The 22708-nt window shown below is 41.6% G+C and overlaps 1 protein-coding gene across 1 annotated transcript in view; it reads right to left on the bottom strand.

Annotated features, from left to right (window-relative positions):
* Positions 1-22708, bottom strand: part of OBSCN (obscurin, cytoskeletal calmodulin and titin-interacting RhoGEF) — a gene marked incomplete at its 5' end in the record, with an annotated part of 248074 nt that overhangs the window by 56871 nt on the left and 168495 nt on the right. The window contains 4 exons of the mRNA XM_081970681.1: positions 14908-15013; positions 19280-19409; positions 20408-20510; positions 21758-21925. Coding sequence (XP_081826807.1) covers positions 14908-15013; positions 19280-19409; positions 20408-20510; positions 21758-21925 — 507 coding nt within the window. The remainder of the gene's footprint in view (positions 1-14907; positions 15014-19279; positions 19410-20407; positions 20511-21757; positions 21926-22708) is intronic.

A 22708-nucleotide genomic window follows, 5' to 3' on the forward strand; every position in this document is an offset into this window, starting at 1 on the left:
CACAATGGGGATCAGCATTTCAGTTGCTAAGCAAGGAGGTTGTAATGCGAGTAGTACCCGATTTTACAATCACCAAATTGTGATCACGTGACTGTGGGGGATGTAGCAATGATCATGAGTGCGAGGACTGATCATAAGTCCCTTTTTTCAGTGCCATTGGGACTTCCAATGGTCACTTTAAAGAACAGTTGTAAGTCGAGGACTACCTGTATAGAAGAAATACTGAACTTCCTTCCTGAATGGATGCTAAGAGGAACTGATTCATGCATAAATTTCCCATTGCATTTTGTTCCTCAATAGGACACCGAAAACACATTTGGTGCATAGCCAAAATGACAATTAAATGATGAAATTTTTTTTTTGAAAAAAACCACAACAAAAGAAATACGATGCTATTAATTCTTTATTGATAGAAAATTGAGTGTCGTTCCAGTTGACATCTCGTCTCTGAATTTGTTTGATCTGTGAAACAACCTGTTCACTTTGCACCAAGAATATCTAATCCAGCTGGTTCATCAACACAAAAGTTACTCAGTATAAATTCTTATTATTTCTTTATAAGAAACCCCAACATTTATCTACAGATTGTAAATCCCATATAGGCAAGAACTCCCCCCCACCCTAGGACAGACCGTAACATTTCAAAAAGTTTTTTTTTAAAAATAAGTCCCAAATATCCAATGGTTGAAAATTCAAAAAAAAATTAGCTGATCAAGAGAAATTTAAGTTATTTTTTCGTTAGTTATTTATCAGCCAAATCGTTAATGAACATTTCTATATTTGTTTAATGAGTTTCCTTAAAAATTCCACATTTTACAAGGTCCATAATTTTGTGTTTCTAAACGTAGACTGATGGATCGCATAACTTTCTGCAGAGAAATGGTTGCAGAGCTTAAAATTTTGATGACTGGCAAAGTTAAAAATGCACATGAAATAAACATGTAAAGAATAATTTTAAAAAGGGGGTTTTGAAAATGAAAGGGACTCTTTGAATGAAATTCACCCAGCCTTCTAAAACACTTCATGGCATGATGTTTGCAGGTAGTCCTTGACTTACAATCAAAATTGACCCCAAAATTTCTTAAGGAAGACATTTGTTGAGTGAGTTTTGCTCCATTTTACGACCCATCTTGTCACAGTTATTAAGTGAGACACTGTAGTTGTTAATTTAGTAACATGGCTGTAAAGCGAAACTGGCTTCCACATTGATTTTGCTTGTCATAAAGTAACAAAAAGTGATCACATGACCCCGCGCTGCAACCATGATAATAAATACATGCCAGTTGCAAAGTGCCTGAATTTTGATCACGTGATCATGGGGACACTGCAACGATCATAAGTATGAAGAAACGGTCACAAGTCACTCTTTTCAGCGCTGTTCTTTGATCATTAAACCAATGACTGTAAGTCAAGGACTACCTGTATTCAAAACAAAAATGCTTGCCCTAATGAAAATGACAAATGTTGGGTGGTCTTCAGAAGGACCACATTTTTGACAGGGGTGAAATTCAGCCGGTTCTGACAGGTTCTGGAGAATCGGTAGTGGAAATTTTGAGTAGTTCGGAGAACCGGCAAATGCCACCTCTGGCTGGCCCCAGGATGGGGAGGGAATGGGGATTTTGCAGTATCCTTCCCTTGCCACGCCCACCAAGCCACGCCCACAGAACCGGTAGTAAAAAATAAATGAATTTCACCACTGATTTTTGGTTGGAGAAGACTTTCTTAGCAAGATGAGAATCCTCCATTCTCTATTTATGGTTCAGATAAATGTGTCAAAGAATGAATTATGAAGAATTATCCAGCAATGCATTTAAACTCACTCATCCATAAATTGGTATTGTTTTTATCTGTGTTAAGTATTTGCCCAACCAGATGGTATTTTAAGGACAACGTCAAAAATTATTGGAGATATTGTTTGTGAGAGGAGACTATAAGAAATAGCCATATTTAGCCAATGTAATCTTCATTTTAATAAAAGGAAGCATATCAAGAAAATTGGAGAGAACAAAGTATTCAGTCAACATTTTGCCATCAACCTTTGTGTTCTGGAATTGGCAAGAAATTAGAAAAAATCAAAATACAAGTCAGAAGTCCCTTACATGGATTTATTGTCTGCATTTAAGCTGATGGAAGTGTCACTTCTGTCAGTGGGATCAAGATAGATTCAATAAAATAATTTCCATAACTCCTGCAATAGAATATAGGCAGTCCTTGACTTATAACCACATATGAGCCCAAAATTTCTGTTCCTAAGCAAGACATTTGTTAAGTAAATTTTGCCTCATTTTATGACCTGTCTTGCCACCGCTGTTAAGTGAATCACTGCAGTTGTTAAATTAGTAACACGGTTGTTAAGCAAATTTGACGTCCACATTGTCTTTGCTTGTCAGAAGGTCGCAAAAGGGGATTGTGTGATTCCAGGAAGCACCAACCATCATAAATGGGAACCAGGTGCCAAGTATCCCAATTTTACTCATATGACTGTGGTGATGTTGCTATGGTCATAAGTAAGAAAAATGGCCACGAGTCACTGTTTTCAGTGCCGTTGTAACTTTGAACGGTCACTAAATGAGCTGTTGTAAGTCAAGGACTACCTGTGCTACATCTCATTAAATCTCTTCAGAAGTTGCGAAAAAAATGAATTAGAATTATTAAATTCTGAATTGCCTTTTTGGTAACATTAAAAAAAAATCGGCAGTTTCCTATCACCGTTTTAAGAGAAAGTAACCATGATTTAATCTCACCTCACTAATGATGTTCTACTTCTACTGCACCTCAATGCCTTACAATGGAATGGTATACTTTTTTTAATACAAAAAGGAAAAAAAAATACAAATCAAAGATTACATTCTATATAGATCGTACTGACAGAAGTGTTCCCTTGCAAAAGATCAATTTTATGGTACATCATCATTTATCTCGGATTTTATTTTTTTAATTGTAGTTTCTCCTTTCGTATTCTCGTTTTTCCCTTACATGAAGGTGCTGAATTGTTGCTGAGATTGATGGTAATGTTTTTTTTTAAATTGTCTATCATGGTTAAGAGATCTGGCCTTAATTTCTCGTTAGGTTTGGGAAGGGTCATCCTTCTTGATGTGGAACGTGACTGTTTCTCCTACGGCAGTGCTGTAGCTTCGGGTGGACACCTCGGTTTTGAAATTGGACGCACCACTCTCCGGGGACAACTGGACCTGCGTGCAGAAAGTTGGTCGGTGGGACTCGCCAATCTGGAAAGAAACATTGGTGGGATCTCTAGGTTGCATCTCGGTCACTCTGGATGCCGACATGAAGATATTTCCAGGCTGACAGCCTTCAAATTTGCTAAAGAAGGTTTGCCGGGGTTTAGAAGCCACAGGTCTTCCGACGTTCAGTAATACGGGTTTGCCTATAGTGGGTTTGTTGATCTCCGTCTGGAGAACGGCTATCTCGCAAGGCTTATCTTCTTCGGAATTAAGGCGGCTGCATCTGTAGGTCTCTCCTTCTTCAGGGACGTAATCTTCAAGGTCCTCCAAAGTTAATGCTTTCCCATTCCGGGTAAGGATTTTTACTTCGCGGTTGCCAAGGTCGGCGAGGTTTCCCCGATTGGGGTCACATACTGTTGTTTTTTGATCTGGAGAAGTCTCGTCTTCTGGAGAAGACTCCTCCACAACATAGTCCTCCACTTGGGAATGCTGAAGGCCCATCTGAGATGTTTCAACCATGGTAGTCCCAGATGAGTCAATCCAGCTTCTGGATTCATGAAGATGTGCCTTTCCTTCTAGCTCTACACGAGGACTTTCATTTTCGTTCCCCGATGGTTCTCCAGATCTTTGAATATCTCGGGAGATGGGAGATTCGACCTGCTCAACTTGTTTGTTGTTGGAATTATTCACATTTGGGTCATCTTCAGAGGAAGGCCTGGGTCTCGTGGTGGGCCGAGAATAACCTGACGCAAATTCCTCCTTCTCGGATCGCGCAGGGGACGCCCCTCTCTTCCTTGACATCTGGGTTGGTTTCTGCACATTAAACTCAATTATTTCTTCCACTTCCACCCATTTACGCTGTTCATCCAGAGGAATTTCTACGCTGATACTCCTGCCTGCAACTCCTTGTCTCTCCTGAGGGTCTGTCACAAAAAGAGTAGGAATGGCAGTCTTCCCTACTCCTTCGGGGTCATGCCTGGGACCGGGTTGCCTAATCTTGCTGACATAAATTGGCTCCGATGTTGCAAACTCTGAGCCTGGAGAGCGAGGAGCGTAGCTGGAAGACGGACGGGCAGGAGATGGCTTCCGTTTGGTTCTTGGGTTTTTCACGACGGTGGTGATGGTTTCCTCTCTGATGGTGAAAATGTTGGAGATTGGGGTTGGGTGAGAAAGGTCGATAGAAGAGAACTGGGGAATCCTTGGTGCTCTCTTGGCTTGGGGATTTCTTGCAGACATCTCATGACCCATCTAGGAGGAGGGGGGAGGGGAAGGAGGGGAACTGTGGGGTCCTTGGTGCTTTCTGAGCTTTTTTGTAAACATTTAATGACCAAACTAGGTAATAACATCAATGCTAGAAGCTAGAACCCCAGTCCCTTCTAGCACTGGTGATGTTACCTAGTATGGCCATGAAACATCTATAAGAAAATAACTGAACTCAGAGAGCACCAAGGACTCCACAGTCATTGTCGTCCTCCTCCTCCTCCTCCTCCTCCTCCTCCTCCTCCTCCTCCTCCTCCTCCTCCTCCTCTTCCTCCTCCTCCTCCTCCTCCTCCTTTCCCCTCCTCCTTGTCCTCCTGTTGTCCTCCTCTTCCTTTCCACAGCCCCCCTCCCTTCTAGCAGTGATGACATTCCCTAAGAAGGGTCATGAAACATCTGCAAGAAAACCACCGACTGCAGAGAGGATCAAGGATCCTACCCTTCAAAATGATTCTCAAACCATGGGAATTCACGCTACATCACAGGTTAATGCAAAAATGAAGCACAGCAGGGTTAGTTTTTTTTAGCTTTGGGTGCATGCAGATATTAATGTTTGAAAGGAGCTTATTTATTTATTTATTATTCTTACCACCAGCTTGTCTCCATTTTGGAAATCTTAATTCCCTTCAGCTCCCTGAATTTTTTTTCAGGAGCAAAAAACAATTACCTGGCTGAACTATTTCAACAGATGGAAGAATATATTTTTGGCTCAGGGTTGGACTGTGGAGTCTTGGTGCTCTTTGAACTTGGTTGTTTTCTTGCAGACATTTCATGACCTAACTAGGTTGCATCCTCTGTGCTAGACTGATGACGTTACCTAGTTTGTTCATGAAACATCTACAAGGAAACAACCCAGCTCCTATTTCAATAAAGTATTTTTCTAAATTGGAGGCAGGAAGAAGGAAATATAATATAATTCCCCAAGTCTCATGCAGGCCACTTGCAGGTCGAATTCAGTAAACAAAAGGAGGACGCCTTGCTGCAATCTCAAGAACTACAAGTAGTCCTCAATTTATGACCTCAATTGAGTGCAAAATTCCTGCTGCCTGCCAAGAGAGATAGGTTTTAAGTAAATTTTACCCCGTTTGATGACCTATCTTGCCACAATTGTTAAATGAATCACTGCAGTTGTTAAGTTAATAACACGGTTGTTAAGAGAATCTGGCTTCCTCATTGACTTTGTTTGTCAGGTGGCAAAAGGGGATCACATGACCTCGGGGCATTGCAAATGTCATAAATACGAGCCAGTTGCTAATGTCTGAATCACGTGACTACGGAGATGCTGCATTGGTTGTAAGTGTGAAAAACGGCCTTAAGTCACCTTTTTCAGCACCGTTGTAAATTTTTCTCCTACAGTGCAACTCAAAATATTCTCAATAAAAAGGGGGGTGTCCTTTTGCAATCAAATTTAACAAAGTAGCATTTGCGTTGGCAGGGAAGCAAAAAAAAAAAGGCATCAAGACAAGGATTGAGAGGTTCAAACAATCCTTGTTGAAAGTTAGTTGTGATGAAGAGACACGCCTGACCTTCCTCCTATCTTAACCCTAAAAGCAATTCCAGAGCTTCTTTGCTTCCAATGAACTTGCCAGCACGACAAGAAAAAGGCAGGTTGGGTTAAAAGGTGCATCTGAGGTCTTGACATCTGGAGGTTAGGGTCAGAAGGAGTCAAGTGGGCAAATAGCAACTATATTTTCAGTGCATATCCCAAAGAGCTTCTTCAACTACATGCTTACAGATACCATCTTGACTCTTTTGACTTCCAGCTACAAGATGGAAGGAAAAATAGGAAGGAAGAGAGGAAGGAAGGAAGGAAGGAAGGAAGGAAGGAAGGAAGGAAGGAAGGAAGGAAGGAAGGAAAGAAAGAAAGAAAGAAAAATAGGAAGGAAAGAAAAAGTGGAGAAAGGGAAGGAAGAAGATAGGCTAGCAGTTAGTAGATTATTAAGGGCTCAGATTATTTTTAATTCTTTTCGGGTTCTTTTCTCGGTTCAATTTAATGCAGTGAAACTGTTGTATGCCAGGAAAGAAAAGGCAATTAGATTGCTAATTTCTCCTTCAGGAACAATTCTTTGATAAGATTGATAGAAGGCAGAGATAAAGACAAGAAAACAAGAGTGCTGGTTCAAAGGCAGCTTTGCACACAGCCTATCTCGTGAATTAATGCTGTGCCACACTGGATATCTCTAGTCCCTCCCTGACTTTGGCCTGCTCAGACCTCACAATTTGCACCCGGATCTATCTCCGGATCTAAGATTGCGAAATAGGCAGTCACACCTCGAATGGTTTTGTCCCCTGGCCTAAGTTTTATCCTAACTTAAGTTAAATCCCACTAGACCTGATAGGATGGCAAGAAACACTTTTGCACAGCCAATAAATACAGGTAGTTCTCGACTTACGACCACAATTGAGACTGGCACTCTGATTGCTAAGTGAGGTGGTTGCTCAGTGAGTCGTGCCCAATTTTATGACCTTTACTTTTGCTGGGGTTCTAAACTGTAATTTTTCTTTTGCCGTGGTTGTTAAGTGAATCACTGCAGTTGTTAAGTAAACCAGCGGTCGTTAAGGGAGTCCAGCTTCCCCCTCACTGACTTGGCCTATCGGAAGGTTGCAGATGAGGATCATGTGACCCTGGGATGCTGCAACGGTCGTAACTACATGCCAATTTTGATCACGTGACCATGGGGATGCTGTGAGGAATGGTCGTAAGTCACTTTTTTCAGTGATGTTGTAACTTAGAATGAAGGGTTAAATAGAGGGTTGTAAATCGAGGACCTCCTGTATAGGTTGATTATGGAGACATGCAGAGAGGCAGCACAGCACAACACAAATGCTAATTTATGTATATATATAGACATATATGCATATATATGACTTACATGATGATGGTTTTCTTAGGCACTTTAGTTTCTTGTTCAGTGACTACAAAGAAAACAGTATGAACAGCATGGCATTAAAAAAAGGCAGAAGCTCACAATCACATTAAATTTGTTATGCAAATAAAAGAAATTTAAAAACCTCGAGTGGAAAGAATTGAGAGGAAAAATAAAAATTAACACCATCCCATGGTTGCTTTTCTGAGATTGCAACCAATTTTAGCAAAGTGTAATAATTAAATCCACAAATCACTTAAGCTGACCACAGACAAATATTTGCTTAAATGTCTTAAACCTGGTTAAAAGCTGCTTAGTAAGGTTTAAACGGGTTAAACTTAACCAGGTTGGACTGAAAAGAAAACATTTTGAGTTATAAAGACAGGTAGTCGTCAACTTATGTCCGCAATTGGGACCAGAATGTCTTTCATTAAGTGAGGTGGCTGCTAAGTGAATGGCATCCAATTTTATGACTTTTTTTGCTGCAGTTGGTAAGTGAATCACCACGGTTGTTAAGCAAATCACATGGTTGTCTGACTTCCCCACTGACTTTGCTTGCCCGGAGGCAGCAAATGATGATCATGTGACCCCAGGACACTGCAACCGTCATAAATATGAGTCAGTTGCCAAGTGTCCCAATTGTGATAATCTGAATTGGGACGCTGTGAGGGTCCTAGGAGCGATAAGTCACTTTTTTTAGAGCCGTTGTAACTTTGAACGGTTGCTAAGTGAATGGATCACAGAGATTTGGTATCTGAAGGGATTTCCCATCATTTTGTAGATCCAATTTTCCCAAAAATGATGGAAATGGCTTATTTTAAGTACAAAATAAATGTTTTACATTCAAAATACAGGTAGTCCTCAATTTATGACAATTGGGCCCAAAATTTATGTTGCTAAGCAAGACAGATGCTAAGTGTTAAGTTGTTAAGGCAAGGAGTTTTGTTCCATTTTATGACTGTTTTTGCCACAGTTGTTAAGAGAACCATTGCAATTTTTAAGTTAGTGACATGATTTTTAAGTGAATCTGCCCTTCCCCACTTTGCTTATTAGAAGATTGCAAAAGGGCATCACTCCACCTCAGGACATCATAAATACAAACCAGTTGCCCTGCGGCCAAATTTTGATTATGTGACCACAGAGATGCTGTAATGGTCATGTGGAAAGCAGTCATAAGTTACTTTATTCAGAGCTGTTGCAACTTTGAACAGTCACTAAACTAATGATCGTAAGTTGAGGACTACCTGTAATGGTGTTGAATGTAAAATGGTTCAAATTGGAAACCTCGTGCTTGTTTCTTGGCTCAGTATGTTGTGTCCTGACCCCAAATTTGTAGTTTTCTTTCTTGTTGTACAAGTCTAATTGTTAAGGAAGCACAGAGTGAAGCAGGAAGGGAGGGAGGGAGGGGATCAGAGGGGGAGGAAGGGAGGGAGGGAAGGAAGAAAGGAAGGATCACACTAAGCAAGAAATAAACAATAAATAATCAGCATCTTTAAGTGATTTGTGGATCACAATAGAAGGCTGCTTCACTAATACGTCAGCTCGGAAAGTCAGGGCACCTATATCACAATTGTTGATTTGGCATTCAGGTAATCCTCGACTTACGACCCACAATCCAAATTTCCTTTGCTGAGCTAGGTGGAAATTAAGTGAGTCACGCCTGATTTTACAACCTTTTTTGCAACGGTTGCTAAGTGAATCACCGCAATTGTTAAGCAAATTGTGTGGTTGTTAAGCGAATCCAGCTTTTCCCATTGACTTTGCAAACGGCAATCATGTGATGCTGCAAAGCTTTGTAAATACAGGTCGGCTGCCTAGTGGCCAAATTTGGACCATGTGATTGTGAGGAGGCTGCGATGGTTGTATGTGTGATGACTTAGCACTAAACAAAAAGCTGTAAGTCGAGGACTACCTGTTGTTATATCCCGATTGCTTTCCACATTAGATTTTCATCTGCTTCGAAAGACATTTGCCATTGTGAGATAAGGCATTGCGTTATGAATCTTCTACACATGCCATTAGTATATTAATTGAGGATTTTCTACCAAGGTCTTTTCCGTGTCTTTGCAGTAAAGCGAAAGCAACAAATTAAACAACTGCTAGAATTATTTTTCTGGAAAAAAAGAAGTGACCCCGCTATAATACCTTTCAAAATGGGGGTTACATGTAGTCCTCAATTTACAACCAAAATTGGCCCCAACATTTCTGTTGCTAAATGAAACATTTGCTAAGTGACATTTGCCCCATTTTAAGATACTTCTTGCCACAGTTGTTAAGTGAATCATTGCGGGTGATGAGTTAATAACACGGTCATTAATTGAACATGCTTCCCCACTGACTTTGCTGATGAGAAGGCTGAAAAAGGGGATCATGTGACTCTGGGACACTGGAACCATCAAAAATATGAGTCAGTTACTGCAATGGTCGTAAGTGTGAAAATGATCGTGTGCCTTTTTTCAGTGCCGTCGTAACTTCAAATGATCACCAAATGAACTGTGTAAGTTGAGGACTACCTGTATTCAAAGAATCTGGAAACCAAGAGGCTCAAGTGAAGCCACTAAAATTAACTCTGCTAACTTTACAGGCAGAAAAAAGTGTGTTTTTAAAAATGCAGGATTGATAACAGGAAAATAAAGGCCAAGATGAACTATGCAAGTACAGTTAAAGTAGTCCTCAACTTGCAACTACAATTGAGCCCAAAATTACTGTTGCTAAGCAAAACAGTTCTTTTGTGAATTTTGCCTGTCTTTATGACTTTTCTTCCCACAGTTGTTAAGTGAATCTGGCTACCCCATTGACTTTGCTTGTTGGAAGGTCGCAAAAGGGGATCACATGACCCTGAGATAATGAAAACGTCATAAATATGAAGTGTCTGAAATTTGATCATGTGACCATGGGGATGCTGCAACCGTCGTAAGTGTGAAAAATGGTCATGTCCCTTTTTTTTCAGTGCCGCTGTAACTTCAAAAGGAACCGTTGTGAGTCAAGGACTACCGGTAAACAAATAATTTCTCTATTTATATCATGTTAAATAGGATATGTTCAAATTCTCCTGTTTTTGGCCAGAAAGACACTTAAAAACTGGGATATCTGGCAGGGGGGAGAGGGGGGGGTCAACTTATCAGCCATGACCATCTTACTGAAACCCTGCTCTTTTTTATCGTGTGTCACAGTAATTGCAAAATAAATAAAAATGGTTTGATTACCATCTTGACTTTTTTAACCTCTTCCAACAATGCTGGGTTTTAGGGAAGAAAATAAAACCTGTAACAAAGTCTCAACAGTCCTGACATCATTTTAGATGAAAGCAAAACAGGTTGAATAATATATTCCAAATTTTTGTAAGGATTGAAACTGGGCACCGATAATCTTTGTCATTGTTTTATTTATGCTTGATAGTGCATGTTTCTGCAACAGAAATTAAGCAAAGCCAAACACCAGGATTTAATGGATTAGTATGCTGAATAGGACTTGATTATTTTTTTTTTAAATACTACATTTGAAATAACTTATTTCAAATGTAACATTCCACTCACTGTTAAATACGGGTAGCCCTCAACTTATGACCACAGCTGAGACCAGAACATCCTTTGCTAAGTGAGGCAGTTGATATGTGAATCACACCCAATTTTATTATCTTTATTTTTGCTGCAATTATGAAATGAATATCTGTGGTTGTTAAGTGAATCACATGGCTGTTAAGTGAATCTGGCTCCTCCATTGACTTTTCTTTTCGGAAGGTCGCAAACGGGGATCAGATGATGATCCTGGGACACTGCAATTGTCATACCTACCTACCAGTTGCCAAGTGCCCAAATTTTGATCACATGATAATGAGGATGCTGTGACAGTCATAAGAGCGAGGACTGGTTGTAAGGCACTTTCTTCAGTGCCATTGCAACTTGGAATGGTCACTAAATGAATGATTGTAAGCCTATATGAGATGGGACCTTTGTGGACTTGCAAACTGCCAAATCACGGATTTGTGAGCAAAATTAACATATTGTTAGAAAAATGCAACATTTGAAAGGAATCAAATATTGTATAACGGTCAGCTCCGTAAATAAGCTTGATTTCCTAAATTTTCTGGACAAGATCCATTTAATTTGTACACACAGATAGTTTTCAACTTCAAAATTACAATGGTACTGAAAAAAAGGGACTTAGGAACATTTTTCACACTTACGACTGTTGCAATATTTCCAAAGCCACACGATCAAAATTCAGATCCTCGGCTACTGTCTCATATTTATGACAGTGTCCCAGGGTCATGTGACCCTCTTTTGTGACCTTCTGACAAGCAAAGTCAAGGGGAAAGCCAGATTCACTTAACAACTGTATTGTTAACTGAACAACTGCAGGGATTCACTTAATAACTATGGCAAGCAAGATTGTAAAATGGGACAAAACTCACTTAACAAATGTCTCACTTAGCAACATGAAATTATGAGCTCAACTGTGATAGTAAGTCGAACACTACCTGTATTTTAACCTTGTATTTTATATTTTAAATTTTATGTCATCTACTATGCCTTATTTTAATTGTGAGGCTTCTGACACAAATAAACAAAGTTCAGCAAACTTTGTTATTTAATAAATCAGCTCCAGAATTGCAGGAAATCTAAGCATTTGCATTCCTTCTCTATGAATTTCTTAAGTGCATTAAGATCATCCAGTTTGTAAGTCTTGCTTTAATAAAATTGTGTTCCACATGTCCCTGGAGGAATAAAATTCACTTTATCACGCTGCAATTTTTTAACCTCATATGCTTTCTAAAAGAAATAAAAGGTTTATGTGGAATTGTATCAGAGAATCTAGGGATTTACTCAGTCTGATTTATAACACAAAGAGAAAATTAGGATTGTGCTAGCCATTTTTAAATTTTTTTTACAATGCTTCTGTTATTTTAACCTCATTGAGCTTTGCAAAGCAGTGTTTAAAATGCTTAAAAGCTGTGGAGTTTGATTGCTCACTGCAGTTTGATTGACAACAGCCTTTGGCAATTAATATAGTAGGTTAGCGAAATTCAAATAATATAGGCCGATGAGACGCAATAAAACAAAATTCAATTCAAATTCAATAGGCAGAAAAGAGGGTATCCAAACTGACTTTATTATCATTCCTATCCGTTTCTCCTTCAAAAGCAAAGTGCCATTTGCATGGTACAGGTGTCCAAATTACACCAATATTTATTGATTTCTTATTTGACAAAGCCGCGGGTCACTTTTAAAAGAAATTTCAAATTGATTCCATCACAGGATGGAAGAATGCAGGTGTCTTTCTAAAACATGGATAAGAAATTTACAATGAACCATATTTCAAATTAAAATTTGTATAATATATAAATAAAATGGAATATAAATCTCCAGTTTAATCACTACATGCAAAAAAGTCAGGTTTTCATGGGTCCGACTTGCCACATAAAATTACAGAATAATTGGAAAGGACCTTGGAAGTTTTCTAGTCCAAACCCAAGCAGGGTTTCAGACAAATGGTTGCCCAATTCAAGCATAAACTGCAGAAACGGTTAAAAAGATTTCCTAAATACAATGAGCCCAGGAATTATTTTATCTGAAATAGTCAGGTTGGTCTAGTGATCACCAGACTAGAAAGCAGAAGATTATGAGTTCCGGTTCCTCCTTAGGCATGAAAGCTGCTGAGTGATTTTGGATCAATCACACGGAGACGTTTTCTAGCTGCACATTAACTAATCATAGCCAGATGGGGGGGTTTTGGGCCACTCACCAGGAGTCTGGAAATTCTAGACCCGCCAAGAAAGCAGGCTGGATGACTTTCGATCACTCACTAGGAAACGGTGAGTTCTAGTTCTGTGTTAGGTATGAAAGGCTCTTTCTCAGCCCAACCTACCTCACAGGGTTGTTGTTGTTGTTGTTGTTGTGGGGGAAATAGGAGGAGGGAAGTGTGTCAGATATGTTCTCTGTCTTGAGTTATTTGTAAAAGGAATAATAGTGGGATGCAAATAAATATCAGTCTGAGACTCTTAACAAACTTGTCTACTGAAAAGAAAGAAATGGTTTTTAAACCAGGTTTCCTCTTTGCCAACACAAGCTTTGAAAACGCCAAAACGATGCCACATTGTGGTGACATTGTGTCATAACCTCTACTGCACATTCTTAAGGCATGTCAAGTACACGACAGTGTCAACATTCAGGCGTCCTTCACCCTTTGCAAACACCCAAATTCACAATATCAAGAATACTTTATTCTTCGCAAATAATTCAACTCCACATTTATTGCTGTAGCAAATCCTAAGTCCCCCACCAAAAAATAACCCCTCCAGAATTAGTAATACCTAAAACACTCAAGAACCTACTATATCCATTGAATTATTAGACTGTATGTAGTAGTAGGTTTTACAACTTGCATTTCACAATCTCTAAAAAAAAAGTCATTGAAATACTCTCAATTTGGTAGGAGACCTGGTGGATGTTATCATCTGCATCTATTGCTATCTATCTTCACATAGATGAACAGCGAGAGAGCCACCGTAGAGAAGGCCCTTTTCCTTGGTTCTACCATATGGACCTCCCTCAAAGAGGGGACCCATAACACGCCCAGCCTCCCTGTTCTGGTGGGTTGGGTGGATATAACTGGGAGAAGATGGTCCTTCAAATAGCAGAGAGGAAGTCACCATGGAGAAGGCCCTTCTTCTGGGTCCCACCAGATGGACCTCCTTAAGACAGAGGACCAATAATATCCCCTTCCTCCCTGCTCCAGTGGGATTAGTAAATGTAATTGGGAAAGGAGAGTCTTTCAAATAACAGGGATGGAGCCACCACGGAGAAGGCCCTTCTTCTGGGTCCCACCAAGGGGGCCTCCTTAAGAGAGGGAACCCATAACGTATCCTGCTCTCCGCTCTGGTGGTTTGGGTGGATGTAACTAGGAAAAGATGGTCCTTCAAGCAACAGGGAGGAAGCCACCACAGAGAAGGCCCTTCTTCTTGGTCCGGCTGAGTGACTTGGCTCAGTCCCTCTCTCTCACCTTAAGCCACCTCACAGGATTGTTGTTGAGGCGAAAATAGGGGAAGAATGTTAGATGCATTCACTGCCTTGAGTTATTTGTATAAATAATAATGGCAGGATATAAATAAAAAAATAGTACATACAAATTCCATTTCGTCCAACTTAAGGTCTGAACACAAGAGGAACCTTAGTTATTGCTAACCTCTGGAAGACTAGGAGAGCAAACATGTGAGATCATAAAATAAACTTTGAATAATTACAAGGCATTCTGCATCTGGTTCACACCACTGTTGTGAGTACTGATAGTGTTTTTTTCAACCTGTGTAGCCTTACTAGGTGATTCTTCTGTGGAGGCATCACCCTGAACTGACCCATCACCTGCCTTAATAGAACTTGGAATTGCAAGGTCGGAAGGGACCTTGGAGATCTTCTAGTCCAATCCCCTGCTCTAGGTGGGAGGCCATAGACCTGGGCCTCCTCCGCCACAAAACAACACCAGACCAGGCAAACACAATGTCTTCTGAGAGATAAGAGAACGCACCCATTGAGTCCTTCATTAGGCACCATTAGCCATATCAAATTAACCACATTGTGAAAGAACAGATCAAAAGGCCCTACCTTCTATTGTGATCGCCTGCTCAGGTCTCTTCTCTGGGGCCAAGGCTGTTGTGGTTTGACAGTAAAGCTGTGCGCCTCCCTTCGCGCTCCCCAACCTGTTTATCAACTGAAGACAAGTTGGCAAAGCTAGTAAGAATGTGCATGGATTTCAGACAAAGAAGAAAAATCAACTCCGGGTGCTTCTTCACAAATCTATACAGGTTGTTCTCAACTTACGACCACTATCGAGCCCTACATTTCTGTTGTTAACGTTTGTTAAGTGAGTTGTGCCCCATTTTATGACCTTTCTTGCCCCAGCTGTTAAGTGAATCTGGCTTCTCCATTGACTTTGCTTGTCAGAAGGTTGCCAAAGGTGATCGCATGACTGCAACCATCATAAATGCATGCCATTGCCAAGTGTCTGAATTTTGATCAGGTGTCTGTGAGGATGTTGCAATGGTCATAAGTGTGAAAAACATCCGTTAAGTTGTTTTTTTTCAGTGCCCTTGTAAGTTTGAACAATTACTAAATGAACTGTTGTAAGTGGAACAGTGGAACAGAAATTGCCTCCAGAAGTTGTGAATGCCCCAACACTGGAAGTCTTTAAGAAGATGTTGGATAGCCAATTGTCTGAAACGGTATAGGGTTTCCTGCCTAGGCAGGGGGTTGGACTAGAAGACCTCCAAGGTCCCTTCCAACTCTGCTATTGTATTGTATTGTATTATTGTAAGTTGAGGACTACCTGAACAAGGACATAGAATCATAGGACCTTAGAGATCTTCTAGTCCAATCCACTATTCAAAGCAGGTGAACTTATACCATATGTGCTGTGGTGGCCCAGTGGTTAGAGTGCAGTATTGTAAGCTACTTCTATTGACTGCCAGCAGCCTGCAATCTGGCATTTCAAGTCTCACCAGCTCAAGGTTGATTCAGCCTTCCACCAAGTCAATAAAATGAGGACCCAGATTGTTGGGGGCAATATGCTGACCCTGTAAACTACTTAGAGAAGGCTTTAAAGCACTGTAAAGTGGTATATAAGTCTATTGCTACCCTGGTCAAATGGTTGTCCAATCTATATTTGAAAACCTCCAATGATGGAGCACCCACAATTCCAAGGGGCAAGCTATTCCATTAGCTAATTATTGATTAATTTCTCCTTACCTCTAGATTGGACCTCCCTTTAACTAGCTTTCACCAGGACTACAGGTAGTCCTCAACTGACAACAGTTCGTTAAGTGACAGTTCAAAGTTCTAATGGCACTGGGGGAAAAAACACTGTCAGACCTGGAAGCCATCTTTTTACCTTTTGGACTTCAGACCTGCCACATTTTCTACTGTGGGAAACTGGGATGATTTTTTTTTACAGATTGTGGGTGATATGTAGCCATAATAACATTCTTTCTCAGAAAGTCAAGGTCATCGGGCCCTGCAGTTGCGATGAGATGACTGGGAGGCATCTCCTGTTTTGGATGGTACCTGACTGGATCATGTGATGGACATGTGGGTTCTGGGTAGGGACTTGAATTTTCTTTTGGGTGGGGAAAACCTGGAAACTTTCAGATTTGGGGGTTTCCCAGATGTGTCAATATGAGATGTCTAATAAAATGGAACTTTGCCTCGAAGTCTCCTTTCGTTGGGGCTGTTGCTTGGAATCCTGACAACCACTCAGCTTGGTGGTTTTCTTCCAGATGTTTCATAACCCAACTAAGTAACATCATCAGTGTTAGAAGGGAGTGCTCTCATTTTATATACTGTGGTTTGCCCTGTCTGTATTGATGGGAATGTTCTTGGTGATTCCTTAATTAGTTCCTTAATTAATTCCTTAGGGAGTCAAACTGTTCTCCAAGGCATCTGAGGGCAGAACAAGAAGCAATGGGTGGAAACTAATCAAGGAGAGAAGCAACTTAGAACTGAGGAGAAACTTCCTGACAGTTAGAACAATTAACCAGTGGAACAGCTTGCCTCCATAAGATGTGAATGCTCCAACACTGGAAGTCTTTAAGAAGATGTTGGACAGCCATCTGTCTGAAACGGTATAGGGTTTCCTGCCTAGGCAGGGGTTGGACTAGAAGACCTCCAAGGTCCCTTCCAATTCTACTATTGTTAGGGGTTGTTCCTCTATCCTGGTCCTATTAGATCTCTCGGCGGCGTTCGATACCATCGACCATGGTATCCTGTTGCACCGGCTAGAGGGGCTGGGAGTCAGAGGCACCGTTTTACGGTGGTTTGGCTCCTACCTCTCTGGTCGGACGCAACGTGTGTTGACAGGGGAGCAGAGTTCGACCCGGAGGCCACTCACATGTGGAGTGCCACAGGGATCGGTGCTCTCGCCTCTCCTGTTCAACACATATATGAAACCGCTGGGCGAGATCATCCGTGGTTTTGGAGTGGGATATCATCTGTATGCTGATGATACTCAGCTATACATTTCCACTCCGAACCACCCCAATGAGGCCGTCGAAATGATGTCCCGGTGTCTGGAGGCCGTACGGGTCTGGATGGATGGCAACCGACTAAAACTCAACCCTTCCAAGACGGAGTGGCTGTGGCTTCCGGCCTCCCGGTTCAACCAGGTGCTTCCATCTCTGGCCATCGGGGGCGTCCAACTAGCCCCCATGGAACAGGTGCGCAATTTGGGCGTCCTCCTGGATGCCCGGCTGTCCATGGATAACCATGTAACAGCCGTGGCAAGGGGGGCGTTCCATCAGGTTCGCCTGATGCGCCAATTGCGCCCCTTATTGGACCGGGATGCCCTACGCACAGTCACCCATGCGCTAGTGACGTCTCGCCTGGATTACTGCAATGCTCTCTACATGGGGCTTCCCTTGAGATGCACTCGGAGACTACAGTTGGTCCAGAACGCGGCCGCGCGGGTGATTATGGGGAGGACTAGATACTCCCCTGTAACACCTCTCCTGCGCGAGCTGCACTGGCTTCCTGTGGTCTACCGAGTGCGTTTCAAGGTTTTGATTATGATCTTTAAAGCGCTCCATGGCACAGGGCCTAGTTATATGCAGGATCGTATCCTGCCTCACACATCCCTACGACCAATTCGCTCACACAGAGAGGGACTTCTCCGGGTGCCGTCCGCCAAACAGTGCCGGGGGGCGACACCCAGGAGCAGAGCCTTCTCTGTGGTGGGCCCAGCCCTGTGGAATGACCTCCCCCGTGACATCAGGATTACTTCCGATCTCCGCTCCTTCCGTGTACAGCTGAAGACCCACCTCTTTCAATTATCTGGCCTGGCTCAATCGTAATTATTCTTATTCCTCCTAACTGGTTTTAAATTGTATTTTAAACGTTAAATTTTAATTCTATATGGGGTTTTATAATTGGGGTATCTTAATGCGGGTTTTTTAACTGTCTATATGATGTAAATTGTCTACCTCCTCCGAGTTCGAGTCCGTGTTTGTGTATCTGTATGTATGTTCTGTATGTACGCCTATGTGTTTTTATATATTTTCTGTGTTTTATATGCCCCATTGTACGCCGCCCCGAGTCCTACTTGGAAAGGGAGCGGCTAATAAATTCAATTCAAACTTACTATTGTATTGTATTGTATTGTATTGTATTGTTGTTTTTTGTCTGCTTGTGTAGAAAGTCGGCACCCACCCATCCTCCTAGAAGAATGAAATATTTTGGGGGATATTAAAAGAAGCAGAATATTATATTTCCCCCAAAGGGGGAAGTGGAGAAACATGCTCTTAAGGGTAACAAAAACTAGCTCCAGTCTCCAAGCAGAAACTGAGGAGGCCAGCTTTTAGAAATGCAGACTTGGTAATCCACTCAGAAAGACTTGGCCCATCTATAATTAAGATGGGATTAAGAAAGGGAGGACATGACCTTCATTCCATTCATTAAGAAAAGTGGAAACAATACTGGTCCATTAAGAAAGGCAGGCAGAGGCAATAGATAAGAGAATAAAATCAATTACGGATGCCTCACAGGATTAGGACTAAGGAAGTAATAATTAAGACCCATTATGAGCCTTTGCAAAACAAGTAAAACCAATCGAATAATAAAAACACACAAAGCAAGCCTCCAGATTACAAAATACTATAAAAATTGTATAAAACCCCATGTACAAGAAAAACCAGTCGTTCAGCTGACCCAGAAATGCCTGCTTTCTTTGTGTGGTTCTGTTCATCAATAAACGGACCTTTCTTTCCAATCGGCCTCCAGCCTCCATTTTATTTCCAGAGTCTTTCTCCCAGCTTGGAACTGAACCAGATGGGATTTCCCTTCCAATACTTGTTTGTACTGAGTTGTACTGAGACAACTCAGGATGTCTTAACAGAACAATTGAACATGGTGGGTCTTTGGCCCAGATATTTTATGGAGAAGTTCCAGTCTCAAAACAACTTAAGAAGAAGAAAAAAACATAGAAACTCACCTCACATTCATAAAGACCTTCATCCTCCTCACTGGCGTTTTTGATAACCAGGACAATCACACCACTTCGTGGCTCACTGAAGCTCTGGTGTTTGTTTGGGTCAGTGAGGAGGTTCCCATCTTTATACCACCTGGAATGAGGAGGGGGAGGAGGGGAGGGGAGAGAAGAGGAGGTGAAGAGAAAGGAGGGAGGGAGGAAAAAGGAAAGATAGAAAGGGAGGTGGGAGGGAAGGCAGGAAGGAAAGAAGGAAGAGAGGGAGGAAGAAAGGAAGGACAGAGGGAGGGAAGGAAGGAAGGAAGGAAGGAAGGAAGGAAGGAAGGAAGGAAGGAAGGAAGGAAGGAAGGAAGGAAAGAAGGAAGGAATAATGGAGGGGAAGGAAAGGAAGAGAATACAGATTTACCGAGGTATTGATATACCGGGGCTAGTCACCCACTTAACAACTGTGCCTACGACAGACTAAAACTCACCACTTCCCAGTGATAGGCACAATACAGAGAGTACAGATTTTTATTATTTTATGTCTTACCTATTCACAGAGTAGGACACAGTAAGATATGAAAAAAGTAAAAACTGGAAGCAATAATAATAATAATAATAATAATAATTTCTACATGGTTCTCCTCCTCTCTTGAAAACAGCTTTCGGAACGTACAGGTCCAACGGTAAAGGAATGGTTTCCTTTACAACGGTTCCTTTAGCAACCCTTCAAAGTTACAACGGCGCTGAAAAAGGTAACTTACGACTGATCCTCCCCCTTACGAACATTGTAAATGTTCCCATGGTCACGTGATCAAAATCCAGGCACTTGGCAATCGGTATGGGAGCACCAGGAGACCACATGATCGCCATTTGTGACCTTCCAACTTCCGACAAGTAAGTCAATGGAAGAAGTCAGATTTGCTTAATGACAGTGTGATTCACTTAGTAACCACAGTGATTCCTTTAACAACCTTGACAAAAAAGGTCATAATATCAGGCACAACTCTTTTAACAACTGCCTGGCCAAGCCACAAAAATTCAAGTCCCAGTTGTGGTTGTAAGTAGGAGACTCCCTGTAAAATAAGACTTTGTAGGCTAGAAAGTCCTATTCAAAAACGCTGTGGAGCATGGGCTTGATTATTCCCTTACCTGATTTGGGGGTATGGTGCCCCTTCGATGGTGCAAGTAAACTGTGCGTCTTCACCATTGGCGTAATAGGCATGTTTAATCTTGTTCACAAACCGAGGAGGCACTAGAAATTAAAACATACCATGAGGAAGTTGTAAGCTTTGTAAAAAGAGAGAGGAGTAAGTCAAATGCTCTTCTAAGCCCACATTACATCCTTGGTGCATCTAAGAGACATTTGTTTGTTTGTTTTTGTTTATTTGTATCCCACCTTTATTGTTTTTTGCAAATAACTCAAGGCACAGATCATATCCAAAACACCTTCCTCCTCCTATTTTCTCCACAATAACCTTGTGAGGTGTGTTGGGCTGAGAGAGAAAGCGAACAGACCAAAGATACTCAGCTAACTTTCCTGCCTAAGATGGGACTAGAAGTCCCAGTCTCCTAGTGACTGGCCCATAGTCACCCAGCCGGCTTTCATGGCTAAAGCGAACTACAACTCCTACTCTAGCCTTGTACCTTCATCACTAGGCCAAACTGGCCCTCATTATATCAAAATCCACCAACCTTAGAGAGCGCACAATTCTCTCTCTCTTTTTTGACCCATTTTTAAAGTGGGTTTAATTTTTCCCATCCTCTGCTTTGAGGGGACTCTCATGCTGTGTTTTTTGTTGTGTTGTAATAATAATAATAATAATACTTTAATTTATAGACCACGCCCTCTCCTAGAAAGGACTCGGAGCGGTGTACAGTCATATTAAAACAATCATGTGGATACAAAAATATAGATATACATAGATATACGGAGGAGGTAGGATATACACTGTACAATAATGGTTAAAATTCGAATAAAAAATTAAAATTACCCTTAAAAACTACCCCAAAATAAGATGTTTGCCAGGAGGTTGAAAGTGGGACTATAAATCAGCTAGGCCAGCTAATTGGAACAGGTGGGTCTTAAGTTTCTGTCAGAAGGAGCGGAGGTCGGTAGTAGTGCTAATATCGGGGGGGGGGAGGTCATTCCAGAGGGTTGGGCCCATCACAGAGAAGGCTCTACTCCTGAGCGCTGCCCGTTGACACTGCTTAGTGGACGGCACCCGGAGGAGTCCCTCCCTGTGGGAGCGGATTGGTCGCAGGGATGTATGAGGTGAGATGCGATCCCGCAGGTAACTAGGTCGGTTAACAACCACCTCTTCCTTCCTTTTTCCATTACACCCCCAAAAGCCGTACTAGCTGATTGGATGCCTTATGGGAGCAGGACTAGGTGTGTGGAACTACGAAAGAAACTTCTCTCTGGACCTTCAAGGTTGCCTGTGTGTACGATTGCGTGTGTTGGTTTGTGGATCTGTGTGTTTCTTTGTGTAGCGCTGGTACCTTGGACGAGAATTTTCCCAAGGGTGCTGGCACTGCCAGCTGGACTAGATGCATAGCACAGATATTGCCCTGAATCCACTCCGGTCAGATTATCAAGGATCAATGTGCAGGACCCATCGGGATCTTCTATGATGATATGGTGAGGATCCACTTCAACTGGTTTCCCATCTGCAAAGCAAGAGGTAAAAAGATGCCGTTTGGTGAACATGGGGCTGGATTCAGAGTTAAATATGATTGTAAAATAAATTTTCCTTATTTATTTTGACAACGGAGGGGTCCTGTTGTCCTACCCACGCAGCAAAGGGGCAGCGAACCCATTGCTGAAATTTTTGAAGCCCACCCCTGCCAACGAGATACGTTCATGATAACATTAGCATACAGTACAGTATTATTATTGGGAAACAAAGGTGAGGAAAGGCAGACAAAGAATATACAGGCAATCCTCGACTTACAGCAGTTTACTCAGTGACCGTTCAAAGTTACAACGGTGCGCAAAAAAGGATTTATGATGTTTTTTTCACACTTATGACCACTGCAGTACCCCCATTCAGTTCAGATGCTTGGCAACTGGTTCATATTTATAACGGTCCCTGCGTCCCATGGGGGACATGCAATCCGCTTTTGCGACCTTCTGACAAGCAAAGTCAATGGGGACGCCAGATTTACTTAACAACCGTGTTACTAAATTGACAACAGCAGTGGTTCACTTAAGAATGGTGGTTGTAAAATGGAGCAAAACTCATGACAAATGTTTTACTTAGCAAGAGAAATTTTGGGCTCAATTTTGCTCATAAGTTGAGAAGTGATAAGCAAAAACGAAATTAAAGGAAAAAAATTTCTATAATGACTGCATAGCTGGTATCACTCAATAAGGCTTTGCGGGCAGTCCTCAACTTACAACCGTTCATTTAGTCACCATTCAAAGCTACAACAGCGCTGAAAAAGTCACAT

The sequence above is a fragment of the Natrix helvetica genome, assembly GCF_964273705.1.
Source record: "Natrix helvetica genome assembly, chromosome: Z".
In the NCBI taxonomy this organism is placed as follows: Eukaryota; Metazoa; Chordata; class Lepidosauria; order Squamata; family Natricidae; genus Natrix; species Natrix helvetica.